The sequence below is a fragment of the Schistocerca gregaria genome, chromosome 5 (assembly GCF_023897955.1).
Source record: "Schistocerca gregaria isolate iqSchGreg1 chromosome 5, iqSchGreg1.2, whole genome shotgun sequence".
Taxonomy (NCBI): domain Eukaryota; kingdom Metazoa; phylum Arthropoda; class Insecta; order Orthoptera; family Acrididae; genus Schistocerca; species Schistocerca gregaria.
In genome coordinates, this window is record NC_064924.1 from 261,614,265 (window position 1) to 261,629,101 (window position 14,837).

A 14,837-nucleotide genomic window follows, 5' to 3' on the forward strand; every position below is an offset into this window, starting at 1 on the left:
ACATTCGTACGCACGACACAACCCTTTGTATTTGTGTAACAATTGTTTATTTTGTTACCGTCACTCATTACATTGACTGTAATTATTAGTAAACGCGCTTTGATGCCTTCCTACTTAATACGCGATGAGCCCGTTGTTCGCTAACGCGCCCTTGAATTTGAGGCAAGACGGTAGTGCCAACCAGTCGGTACTGCAACTGTGCCAAGTTTCTAACAAACACTTCGCTATGATGTATAGTTAAATAAGGAATTGCCTTGAGAGACAGAGGTGTCGACAGATTAGGAGCGCAAAACAGGAAACCTAAGAGGCAGTGCAGTTTCTTTGCGGTAGGAAATAAAGAAAAATTTCATTTACTTCTTGTTAATTGTAAAACAAGTGGCAATGTCAGTGAAGGCCACAGTTATTTTTATTAAAATGAATTCGTATGTGGAATACTTGAAGTAATGAAAGTTACTACAGGAATTGTCAGCAAAGGTCCAGGATGAAGTCTTTTTTCGGACCTTACCACTGGTTTCGAATTATAGCACGATGTTGACTTCTAGCGAAATAGACGCTCGTTTGGGAGCGCAGGGATTGAGATACAGGTTTTGAAAATTTGATACAACACTTGATTCACTTGAATCGTGAAATAGTCTTAGATATTAGGTTTCCTTGGCGAATATGTGTCGAATCCGTAAAGTCGGAAATCATGTGTTCACTTCGTGGGTCCGCAGTTAGCGACTTCGGGCCGCCACGAAGGCCAACGTGTTCCTGACTTGATTACTCATCTTTCTCTTTAAAACTAGACCTAAGTGGTGTCAGAGTGCGTGTTTTTTGCCGAGCTATTGAAACCTGAAATTACAAATTACTTCAATAGAAACGGTCGCTGATTTGGGTCCGATTGCTTGTACGCATCTGGCATTGATAAAAACAAAAACAAAACAAAAAAAAGAAAAAAAACACAAGTGACATTTCCTAAACCTCCTTACGATGGATGGAGCTAGGTTATACGGCGCTTAAATCACTGGACTTGCGTTCGGAAAGTGTAGAAGTTCAAATTCCTTCGTTGATACAAAGACTTACGTTTTTCGCATTTCGTTTAATGCATATACCTGGGTGGTTCCATCAGAAAGGAAAAGACGTATTTCTTTTTTCTACCAATGTACATACCGAATTTCTACTCAGTCTTAAATAATCTCCACATTGGTGGATGTAAAACACTAACGTTGCTTCTAACCTTCCTGCTTGGCAACCCAGCAGTTTGAATGGGTAAACGTTTGATCTCCATACCAGTATGAGAATTTCTTAAAGACATTTTTTATATGTGATGGGGGACAGGGACAAGGATAGGCTCAGACTGCTGACTCCCTAACCAACAAGTTCGAGATGCTGTTTTTCCCTGAAATTGAAAGAGAGTCTATAGGACGCATTTCACATGCTGAATAAACCTGTTTTATCCTGTGTCAAGAGGAGGCAAGCGCAAAAGGGTAGAAGTCTAATAAACATCGGCAGTTTAAATACAGACGAATGATGGTACCCCCTAGGGAAATGGCAGAAACGACAAGGAAGAAAACCAGGTGCACACAATACACATGTCTCAGAAACTGTTTCGGTAGATGTAAGAGGGTGTAGCCTAATGCAAATTGTAGCACAAGTCTGAACAAACAAAGCATGTCGTTTGGGCCCTGAGGTCATACTTGGATCATTCGAGTGATTAGCAGAGGAGGTTGAGAAAACCAGCCTTACCCACAGAGCTTCAACGGAACTCGTAGTTTGCAGTATTGCTATCCATTCTAAGGCGAGTAGATGGACTGAACCAGAAACTTCGAGTTGAATTGAATCTGCCTTTTAGATTGTTTGAGCGAGGATGGGCACGAAATGGTAATGAGATCCTTCTTTCACCCAACAGACTCATCTATAACCGAAAATTTGAGAGAAAACCTTAGTTCACTTTTACGTAAGGTCTCCAATCATACTGTCATCTTCGATGGAGACATAAAAATATTCAAATGTGTGTGAATTCATAAGGGACCACACTGCTGATGTCATCGATCTCTAGACTTACACACTACTTAAACTAACTTATGCTAAGAACGACACACATGTCTATGCCCGAGGGAGAACTCGAACCTCCGGCGGGAGGAGCCGCACAGTTCATGACACGACATCTCAAAACCGAGCGGTTACTCCGCCAGACTACAATCATCCAACAATCAATTGGTAAAATTAGTTTTGTTAGTGGTGGGCGTGACAAGACGTTCTGTGAAACTACCTAGAATAGTTGGTTTGAAACCCCAGTCATGATGGAGGTATATTAGATAATGTAATGGCAACAAATAGACCTGACCTCACGTCAAAATTGGTATCTGTGACCATGAGGCGGTTGTGCCAACAATGATTGCTAAAGCATAAATGACGGCTAAAACATGTAGAAAGATATCTGTGTTCAGGAAACTAGATAGGAAAAGCAGTAAACCGAGTGAGAGGGTGCAGTGGTTAGCACACTGGACTCGGATTCTGGTGGACTACGGTTCAAACCTACATCCGGCCATCCTGATTTAAGTTTTCCGTCATTTCCCTAAATTACTTCAGGCAAATGCCGGGATGATTACTGAAAAAGGGGCACGGCCGACTTCCTTCCCCGTGCTTCCCCAATCCGATGACACCGATGACCTTGGTGTTTGGTCCCCTCCTCCGAATGAACCAAAGAGCCAAAAGAAGTAGAGTCATATGTTAATGAGGAACTTGAAACTTACTGCACAATACAGGAGCACATAGAGGATCTATGGCTTAAGTTTGAAAGAGTAATTGACCATGAGCTGAATGAATATCTACCCAGCAGGACAGTTCATAATGGGACGAACCTTCCAGGGTAAACAGTCACCGTAAAGAAACTTCTAAAGAAACAGCTAATACAGCAGAATAGGTGTAAAACAAATCATAGTGCTACACAGAGAGAGATGCTGAATACGTTTGGCTGTCAGGAGAGGGATTCGAAAACCTTCAGTGAACCATAGCAAAATGCTGTCAAATTATCTTTCACAAAACCCTAAGAAATTCTGGTCATGTGTAAAGGCTGTCAGTGGCACAAGAGTTAGTCCAATCACGTGCGATTGAGATAGGAACAGACACTGAGGGTAGTAAAACAGAAGCTGAAATGATTAACTTCGTTTTCAAATGTTCCTTTACAAAGGAAGATCCTGAAATAAGTGTCAGAGTCAGTGGTGTTGAGAAAGAGCTGAAATAGTTCAAACTGGACAAAGCTCGATGGACCGATGGAATCCCTACCAGATTCTGTACCAAGTTTGCCGCTGCCTTAGCCCCTGTTCTAACTGCATAAATCCCGCTAACAAAAAACAGTGACCAATACCTGTAAGAAAGCACATATAATACATCTACATCTTTATTTACATGGCTACTTTGCAAATCATATTTAAGTGCCTGGCAGGGGCTTCATCATACCACTTTCACAATTCTCTATTATTCCAATTTCGTATAGCGCGCTGAAAGAAAGAACACCGATATCTTTCCGTACGGGCTCTGATTTTCTTTATTTTTCATGGTGATCGTTTATTCCTATGTAGGTCGGCGTCAACAAAATATTTTCGCATTCGGAGGATAAAGTTGGTGACTGGAATTTTGTGGAAAGATTGCTCCGCAACAAAAAATGCCTTTCTTTTAATGACGTCAATACCAAATCCTTTATCTTTTCACTGACACTTCCTCCCATATTTCGCGATAATACAAAACGGGCTGCCCTACTTTGAACTCTTTCGATGTACACCGTCAATCCTCTATGGTAAGGATCCCACACGACGCAGCAGTATTCTAAAAGAGTCCGGACAAGCGTAGTGTAGGCAGTCTCCTTAGTAGATCTGTTACATTTTCTAAGTGTCCTACCAATAAAACGCAGTCTTTGGTTAGCATTCCCCACAACATTTTCAATGTGTTCCTTCCAATTTAAGTTGTTCGTAATTATAATACCTTGGTATTTAATTGAATTTACGGACTTGAGATTTGAGTGATTTATTGTGTAATCGAAGTTTAATGGATTCCTTTTAACATTCATATGGATGACCTCACAACTTTTCGTTATTTAGGGTCAACTGCCAATTTTCGCACCATACAGATATCTTCTATAAATCCTTAAAGTCAGTACCGCCATTAGACTTGTTTATTTTTTTGTTTGTTTGCAGTGTTGCATTTACACGATCATGATTTCGGCTTAAAATGCCATTATGAAGTGTTTTAATGTTATACAGTGCCTAAGATGGCATTTTAAGCCGGAATCATGTCGTGTAAATGTAACACTGCAAATAAAAAAAGCAGTCTAATGGTGGTACTGACTTTAAAGAAACATATTATGACTGTCGTCCCACAATATGAAAAATTTATTAAACTTCTACAAATCGTTTTGCAGTTTGTTTTTGTCGTCTGATGACTTTCAAAAAATGGCTCTGACCACTATGGGACTTAACATCTGAGGTCATCAGTCCCCTAGAACTTAGAACTACTTAAACCTATCTAACCTAAGGACATCATATACATCCATGCCCGAGGAAGGATTCGAACCTGCGGCCATAGCGGTCGCGCGGTTCCAGACTGAAGCGCCTAGAACCGCTCGGCCACTGCGGCCGATTTGATGACTTTACTAATCGATAAATGTCAGCGTCATCTCCAAACAACCTCTTGTTCAGATTGTCTTTCAAATCGTTTGTATACACTCCTGGAAATTGAAATAACAACACCGTGAATTCATTGTCCCAGAGAGGGGAAACTTTATTGACACATTCCTGGGGTCAGATACATCACATGATCACACTGACAGAACCACAGGCACATAGACACAGGCAACAGAGCATGCACAATGTCGGCACTAGTACAGTGTATATCCACCTTTCGCAGCAATGCAGGCTGCTATTCTCCCATGGAGACGATCGTAGAGATGCTGGATGTAGTCCTGTGGAACGGCTTGCCATGCCATTTCCACCTGGCGCCTCAGTTGGACCAGTGCTCGTGCTGGACGTGCAGACCGCGTGAGACGACGCTTCATCCAGTCCCAAACATGCTCAATGGGGGACAGATCCGGAGATCTTGCTGGCCAGGGTAGTTGACTTACACCTTCTAGAGCACGTTGGGTGGCACGGGATACATGCGGACGTGCATTGTCCTGTTGGAACAGCAAGTTCCCTTGCCGGTCTAGGAATGGTAGAACGATGGGTTCGATGGCGGTTTGGATGTACCGTGCACTATTCAGTGTCCCCTCGACGATCACCAGAGGTGTACGGCCAGTGTAGGAGATCGCTCCCCACACCATGATGCCGGGTGTTGGCCCTGTGTGCCTCGGTCGTATGCAGTCCTGATTGTGGCTCTCACCTGCACGGCGCCAAACACGCATACGACCATCATTGGCACCAAGGCAGAAGCGACTCTCATTGCTGAAGACGACACGTCTCCATTCGTCCCTCCATTCACGCCTGTCGCGACACCACTGGAGGCGAGCTGCACGATGTTGGGGCGTGAGCGGAAGACGGCCTAACGGTGTGCGGGACCGTAGCCCAGCTTCATGGAGACGGTTGCGAATGGTCCTCGCCGATACCCCAGGAGCAACAGTGTCCCTAATTTGCTGGGAAGTGGCGGTGCGGTCCCCTACGGCACTGCGTAGGATCCTACGGTCTTGGCGTGCATCCGTGCGTCGCTGCGGTCCGGTCCCAGGTCGACGGGCACGTGCACCTTCCGCCGACCACTGGCGACAACATCGATGTACTGTGGAGACCTCACGCCCCACGTGTTGAGCAATTCGGCGGTACGTCCACCCGGCCTCCCGCATGCCCACTATACGCCCTCGCTCAAAGTCCGTCAACTGCTCATACGGTTCACGTCCACGCTGTCGCGGCATGCTACCAGTGTTAAAGACTGCGATGGAGTTCCGTATGCCACGGCAAACTGGCTGACACTGACGGCGGCGGTGCACAAATGCTGCGCAGCTAGCGCCATTCGAAGGCCAACACCGCGGTTCCTGGTGTGTCCGCTGTGCCGTGCGTGTGATCATTGCTTGTACAGCCCTCTCGCAGTGTCCGGAGCAAGTATGGCGGGTCTGACACACCGGTGTCAATGTGTTCTTTTTTCCATTTCCAGGAGTGTAGATGAGAAACAGCAAACGGCCTATAACACTACCATGGGGAACGCCAGAAATCACTTCTGTCTTATAGGAGTGGAGAGCCATCGTCAAATGCAGACGTTAATATCATGACGAAGTATGTTGGGAACCTTGCTGTTCATGCTGAGTATTAATGACCTTGTGGACAATATTAATAGTAACCACAGAATTCTGTAGGACATGCAGTTCCCTATAAAGCCGTACTGTCTGAAAGAAGCTGCATAAATATTCAGACAGAAGTTGATAAGATTTCAAAGTTGCGCAAAAATTGGCAACTTGATTTAAATGTCCAGAAATGTAAAATTGTGCCCTTCACGATACGAAAAACCGTAGTATCCTATGACTATAATATAAAAGAGCCACAATTGTAATCGACCAGCTCATACAAATACCTAGGTGTAACACTTTGTGGGCATATGAAATGGAATGATCGCATAGGTTCAATCGTTCGTAAAATGGGTGGTGGACTTCAGATTAATGGTAAAATACTGGCGAAATGTTATCAGTTTGCGAAGGAGGTTGCCTACTTGTCATCCATGCGAGCTGTTCTAGAATATTGCTTAGGTGTGTAGGACGAGTACCAAATAGGACTAACAGGTGAAATTGGGCGTATACAGGGAAGATACAGAAAAGGGCAGCACGAATGGTCGTTGGTTTGTTTGACCCGTGGGATAGTTGCACAGCGGCACTGAAGAAACTGAATGGCAGACTCTTTGAAAAAACGGAAAGCCTACTTACAACATTCCAAGAACCAGCTATAAATGATGACTCTAGGAATATACTACAATCCCCTACCTATCGCTCCTATAGGTGTCGTGAGGACAAGATTAGCTTTATTATGACACATATGGTAGCATTTAAACAAACACTCTTCAAGCACTCCACAAATGAATGGAACTGTAAAAACCCTAATAATTGGTGCAATATCTATGTATCTTGAGCTTTGTCTATCTATCTAGAGCTTTGTCCCTCAGCTACGCCATCGTTAATCGGATTTGGCATGGTAATGTTTAAGTGGTGGCCGAATGCCCTTCCTGCCACCACTCCGTACCCCCCTGGGACGGAATTAGTGAACCCCAACTGTCTGCGTCGAGTGTAATCAATGGAAGAGTGTGAAAGTGTTCAGATGTCTGCGAGCAGTGTAACTGAGGCGGAACATGGAAACCAGCCCGGTATTCACCAAGCAGGATGTGGAAAATCGCCTAAAAACCACAACCAGGCTGGCCCTCACATCGGGCCTCGTCGTTAATCCGCCGGGCGGATTCGATCCGGGGCCGGTGTGCCTACCCGAGTCCAGGAAGCAGCGCGTTAGTGCTCTCGGCTATCCTGGCGGGTTCCTAATAATTGGTACAATGGGACATACCATCTCTGTACACTTCACCGTGGTTCGCGGAGTAGAAATGTAAATGTAGATTATGTCTACGTATCTGTATAAACTCACAGCGAGACAGTAAAGATTTAACTGACTGTCACGCAAACTGTTTTTTTCTCTTTCTCTCTGTAGCTAAATAAAGTCTTCTGTCTTCTGATTTTTCTGGCTTAATTCATGTCACAGTACTAGAGTTCAGAAGTCAAACCAAATTGTTGATAAAAACAATCACTTGTCACTTCGTAATCCCTGATGAACTATGCGTGTGGCTCCTCCTACAAACATTAAACTCGGGGAGGACCCAATTGACACCCGGCTTCTACCCAATTGACACCCGGCTTCTAATACAGTGGCTGGTTGTTAGCTAGGTCTAGCGGTAGAATCTTTGATTAACAGTCAAAATCTCTTCATTCCCGTGTTCAAAAACCGGCACCGCTTAAATTTTGATTAATACTTCCAGCATAAGAAGTCACCCTCATTCTGCCAAAGGCTTTGTCCAGGAGGGCATAGGAGCCGACAGAGGTTCAGGGCACTCTCTTGTCGTTTGGGTGCGAAACTGTCCCTAACGGCGGAAGAATCAGCAATGATCAACGGTATGAGGATGCAGAAGGCATTAAAACCACTGCATTAAACACACACAACGTGTATCGACGGGAAATGCTTCTTGTAATTGAAAAAGCGACATGATGATTTCTCCATTGGAAAAAGAGTCCACACAAGTCCTTTATTCGGATCTCCAGGAGGGGACTGCCAAGGGGAAGGAAATGCGAAGGCTCAATCTAGATACAGTAGGGGTCATTGAAGTGAAATGGGAAGAAGACAAGAATTTCTGATCAGGTGAGTATAAGATAATAAGGGAATGACTTCCATGCTACTAGATGGAGCTGTAGAGGACAAAAACTGTGGAGGGAGGCAGAGATTGGAATATATTTTGCAAATAGTTGAGGACGTAAGTGGCAATTGATACTACTCTGAGATGAAGAGATTGGCACAGGAGAACAGTTCGTGAATTCGTGGCGGGCCGCCGCATCAAACCAAATCTATTTATTCTGGAGTGACAATTGATGTCTCGTGTTCACACCGCTTTAGGTTTCACACTCGTCTGCTCTGCTGTATCAAATGTAAATAACTTAGCAATAACCACACCAGATTTGTTTATTCTATCCAGATATGTTTTGGGTGGCCTGTCTTATCTGATTCTGATTTGCCTTACATTGCCTGACAAAAAAGTGCAGCACCCTTGCTGGTGCTGCACTGCCACGGATGACCATCTTCGGCGGGAAGGGGTCCAGTTCACCCAACAGTGTTTAATAGAGGGACAGTGGTTTTTAACTCTTTGCTTTATGGTGTGGGGAGCCGTTGGGTATGACTTCAGGTAATGACTGAAGGTACTCTGACGGCAAAACGGTACGCGACGGACATCTTGTATCCTTGTATCTTATCTGCTATTCTACAGGATACTGGCGCTGTTTTTCAACAGCACAATGCTAGTACACAAACGTGGGGTACTCCACGAACAGTGAGATTCCCACACCAGTCACCGATAGAACGTTTGTGAGACAAGCTCGGGCGCCTTCGTCTCAGTGCCAGTATGCATAATGAAAAGCACCACTTACAACAGCTGCGTGTTTAACTTTAGCCCAGGAACGGGTGCGACAGCTTTGACACCCTTCCAAACCGAATCAGTGTCTGCATCCACGCCAGAGCTCATAGTACCAGGTTCTTCGTAAATTTGATTCGACTGACATACTCTCTCAACAGGTGATGTTCATTTTCTGCTCCCCTTCTGCGTGCATCACTATTTTTTATAAGGCAGTTATTTGACAATAAAGGTAACCAATTCTGGTTGGAAACTAAATTAAGAGGGTAAGTCAATCATTATCCGCAAAGTAGTTATATAATTTTATTGTAATGAAATAGGAAACTTACAAGAACATCATTTTTCCAAATAGTCTCCTTGCGTTTCAACGCACTTGGTCAATTGTTGTACAAGCTTCCTGATGCCCTCATAAAAGAAGGTTCTCGCCTGAGCTGCGAACCAGGAGTGCACCGCTTCTTTCAATGCTTCGTCCGAGGCAAATCGACGGCCCCTAATGTCCGTTTGAGTGGACCAAACAAGTGATAGTCAGAAGGGGCAAGGTCGGGATTATACGGAGTTTCTGGAGTGTTTCAGCAGTGTGGGCAGCAGTATATGGACGGGAATTGTCATGCAACACCTTTTCACAGCAATCGTCGGCGTTTGCTTCGAATTTCAGGCTTTAGCCTGGAAGTAAGCAATTCACTATAACGTACACTGTTTATTGTTGTGCCCCTTTCCCCATAATGTTCCTGACCTTGTGCGTCCCAAAAAACGGTAAGCATCATTTTTCTTGTGGGTGGTTGGATCTTGAACTTTTTCTTGCACGGCGAATTTTCATGTTTCCATTCCATACTCTGCCGTTACTCTCCGGCTCGTAATGATGGATCCATGTTTCGTCACCGGTAATGATCATGTATAAGAACTTGTCCCTTTCGTTACAATAGCGGTAGAAATGTATTTTGCAGATGTCCAAGCGCGTTTCTTTATGCAACTGTATGAGTTCTTTTGGGACCCATCTTGCACAAACTTGATGAAACCCAAGTCTGCTGTGAATGATTTCGTAGGCAGAACGGTGATTAATTTGCAGACGATGTGCCACTTCGTCAATAGTTAATCGTCTGTCTAAGAGATTCATTTCACGTAAACGCCCAATGGGGTCTTAATTTGTGGCGATAATGGGTCGGCCGGCTGCTCGTATAACCAAAAACAACATTTTAAGTAAAAATTATGGAAGATAGTCTGAGGAACGTGAAGGGGTACCAAACCATAGCAGCCGGATGTTGATGCCTCGGAACTACCGGGTGATCAAAAAGTAAGTATAAATTTGAAAGCTTAGTAAACCACGAAATAATGTAGATAGAGAGGTAAAAATTGACACGCACGCTTGGAATGACATGGGGTTTTATTAGAACAAAAAAAAAACCAAAGTTCACAAAATGTCCGACAGATGCGCGTCGTTTGGAGATGATCGTGTGCTCAGCCGCCACTTTCGTTATACTTGGCCTCCCAGGTCCCCAGACCTCAGTCGGTGCGATTATTGGCTTTGGGACTACCTGAAGTCGCAAATGTATCGTGATCGACCGACATCTGTAAGGATGCTGAAAGACAACATCCGATGCCAATGCCTCAACATAACTTCGGACATGCTTTACAGTGCTTTTCACAACATTATTCCTCAACTGCAGCTGTTGTTGAGGAATGATGGTGGGCATATTGAGCATTTCCTGTAAAGAACATCATCTTTTCTTTGTCTTACTTTGTTATGCTAATTATTGCTATTCTGATCAGATGAAGAGCCATCTGTCGGACATTTTGTGAACTTTTGTATTTTTTTATTGTTCTAATAAAACCCCATGTCATTCCAAGCATGTGAGTCAATTTGTACCTCTCTATCAACATTATTCCGTGATTTATTCAGTTTTCACCCGGTATATCAAGTCTTGCACTGGACTGGTTGTGCAGTTCTTAGACGCGGCATAATACCTACTACTCTTATTATCAACACACAGATATGTCTCAGCTTACGAAAACCTATCCTTGGTTTCCCTGCTGGAGGCATCGCTACTGAATGATCTTGCATACAGCTAATGTTAGTGAACATGCTAATGATTTATTATTATAGCTAGCTTTTACAAAAAAATAATAATAAAAAATAAAAAAAATATGGAGAAATCTGTAGGCTTGGTTTGGTTTTGACTGTAGTCCTACTGTACGTTTGGTGGAAGTCCTGAGACGTTTCAACGTTGCATACAACTGCACAATCCTCTGTCGCTCGGCGTGATGGTGGTATCGGGTAAGGCAGCAATAATATGACTGGCTGCTGATGTCGTAGAAACCACTTACCCCCTGTCGACACTGGACTAAATGTCTAAATGTATCCGATACACGATTCCATCGCACCACAACACCTCATTAAGGGCAATATTGTACTTTATTTGAGGTCTCCTGCAGCGTTTCCTCTCATGCTGTTGCTGAAGGTTTACAAATATCGGACAGGTGATCAAAGAGTAGAGCTCACCAGAGTGTTACTAATTTGATCTGTCATGTGACTTTGATTCTCCAGAGCTGCGTCAGCACTCTTCGCCATCTGTCAGTGGTTCGTCGACTGATAGCTCTGTGGATATGTTCGCCTTGGGGAAGAATCCAGGAGACGTATTCCCAACATAACAACTTACTTGTTTACGTCCTTTCGCGTACAAGAAATCAACTGATGTTGCCGGAATCTTCACTATACTGTTCTTACTAATTCCGATCACTAAAGGTTGATTTAATTATATTGCAAATGTGTCTTGCACGAGTGAATTCAATGATCCTGTCCCCACACAGTTCGAAATTTAACGGTAACCGTGCACGCCAGGGAGTGTAGAAGACCAGAGCGAGATTTTCTGCACTTGGTATCAGCTGTGTAATTGCTCTAATTTAATATACTTATACTCTGTAGGTGCACAGATCCTATCAATCCGCTGTAAAAAATAAGTAAGTAATATATTTGCCAGTCAAATTTACACGTTTATAATCTGCATTATAAAAACAACTTAACTATCACTAGGTTCTGTAACCATGACCTATGATTTTCTAGGTACTGTTATGTAACGTATCTAGAAATACTTAATTTTTAATGTTGTTTCCTCCACAGGACGCCGTATTTTGAGGCCAGCATACGAGAGTCGCTTAGGCTTTGCACTCTCACGCCAATATCAGTTCCTCATAGAGCGACGCAGGACACTACGTTGAAAGGATACTTTATTCCCGCGGTGAGTTATAGCATTTTATCTACAACTGCTTATAAAATGCATAATGTTTCATCCAGAACTTTATGATTAGTTATCTCTGCCCACTATTGAGGCGCTGAAGAGCTATAATTGGGCATGATTTAGGTCGGCCAATGCACCGTACGGGAATGGGGCACTTCGTACTGGATTTTAAGAGAGGATAGTTCGTGTGCTCCTTGCCTCAACACCAGTCCAGATATGTGCAAAGGTACTGACGTACAAGGGAAAATATTGTGGACCATGATATCAAGTTGAATTCATCATTATCGTTCTTAAGTTAGCAGTGCACGATTCAAATTATGTAAAAAGTACAACTTCTTTGTAAAATTTTGATGTTCGACAGCTAGTAAACAGTCAGCAAACAGTCGCAAAACAACAATAGAGTGACAGGAACCACAGATCAATCTCATCGTAGCACAATAACGTTACCATCGGAATGTGTACATCTCTTGGTGTACGTATGATTCACTTCCTCCCCTGTAAGAATTTATATCCTGGCAAGACCTTGCAAGGGGGCTTAATTAAAAAGAAAAGACTAATATTAATGAATAAATGCAATAATTTTACTAGCTGTGTGACTGGTTACGAAGTCTCGTAACCGGTTGGCCCTGACTATTACTAGCACACAATCTGACTGCATAAAATAAAAATAAAGAATGACAAGGAATTTCCATTAACACAATTGATTAATTAAGTCCCCTGCAACTATGAAAGCTACGAAACAACAAAGCACAAGTGTAACTGTTCTGTGAGTGGTAGTGTGACTCAAAGTACATGTATCAGGCTCGGTTCTTTCTCAATACGACAAAATATTTTAAACACCATTTACAATGAACTAATTGAAAAACCAGAGATACTATTAAAAATGGTTCAAATGGCTCTGAGCACTATGGGACTTAACATCTGAGGTCATCATTCCCCTAGAACTTAGAACTACTTAAACCTAACTAACCTAAGGACATCACACACATCCATGCTCGAGGCAGCATTCGAAGCTGCGGCCGTAGCGGTCACGCAGTTCCAGACTGAAGCGTCTAGAACCGCTCGGCCTCACCGGCCGGCTGTAAGGCAGGAGTGCCGTCTTTCGCCTCTACTGTCAGTCTACACATCGAAGAAGCAATGAGGGAAATAAAAGAAAGAGTTAAGAGTCAGATTAAAGTCAAGTGTTCTACATACTGTGGCTCAAATGGTTCAAATGGCTCTGAGCACTATGGAACTTAACTTCTAAGGTCATCAGTCCCCTAGAACGTAGAACTACTTAAACCTAACTAACCTAAGAACATCACACACATCCATGCCCGAGGCAGGATACGAACCTGCGACCGTAGCGGTCGCGCGGTTCCAGACTGTAGCGCCTAGAACCGCTCGGCTACTCCGGCCGGCGACATACTATAATTGCACGTAGAAACCAGAATTACAAGTCTAATAAATGAACACGAGCCAGATGCTTTGTTGACTGTACCTGTGAGCAAGAGGGATTGTTATTAAAGAAAACTGTAATATCTTTTTACCTCATTATATATTGACGAAAATATTCCGTTACACCAGGATCATAAATCAAAAGCGCATGTCCTTTCTCAAATATATTCTGACAATTGCATCTTCTTCCATCTATAAATTATACCATCCGAACAGTACAACATTTCAGTCAACACTCAGATCGTCTACTCTCTCGCCCAACAGAACAACGACTGCTCTCAACATCCTCTGAGCTACAACTGCGCCCAGTGGAGGAGGCGGAATAATAATCTCTGGCGCAATATGTGGCGCTGTGACTCAGTGTAGCGACCTTTCAACCTTCGACGTAATGCGACAAGAAACTATGTGAAATTAGCACAGCGTGATTCACCACACAGAAATGAGATTTCGCTGCTCAATCACGATGTTCGCGGGTTTACTGCAATCACCACTGGTAAACGAGTGTGACGTTGGGTCAACAAATCAAGTTAGCTACAAGAAGCTTAAGTGGAAATGAAATGAGCGTTCGGCGTCATTGGCTGGGAGGATCCTTACGGGGCAGGTCGGGCCGGATTGCTGCAGGTACTATTACATTCGACGCCACATTGTGCGACCTTCGCTCAGGATGGGGATTAAATGAGGATAAAGACAACACAACACCCAGTCCCTGAACGGAGAAAATCCCCGACCCAGCCGGTAATCGAACCCAGGCCCTTTAGGACGGCAGTCCGTCACGCTGACCATTCAGCTATCGCGGCCGACAGAAGCTTAAATGATCCACAGAAATAAAACAATCAAGAATCTGCTAAGGTGGTTCAAATGAGTCTAAGCACTATGGGACTTAACATCTGAGCTCATCAGTCCCCTAGACTTAGTACTACTTAAGCCTAACTAACCTAAGGACATCACACACATCCATGCCCAAGGCAGGATTCGAACCTGCGAGCGTAGCAGCAGCATGGTTCCGGACTGATGCGTCTAGAGCCGCTCCGCCACAACGGCCGGAAATATGTTAAGACT

General features: G+C 43.8%; 1 protein-coding gene across 1 annotated transcript in view; it reads left to right on the forward strand.

The window, feature by feature from the left end:
* The window catches only part of LOC126272273 (probable cytochrome P450 304a1), a 115,492-nt gene that overhangs the window by 66,884 nt on the left and 33,771 nt on the right, over positions 1-14,837 (forward strand). Inside the window, exon 7 of the mRNA XM_049975018.1 lies at positions 12,224-12,341. Coding sequence (XP_049830975.1) covers positions 12,224-12,341 — 118 coding nt within the window. The remainder of the gene's footprint in view (positions 1-12,223; positions 12,342-14,837) is intronic.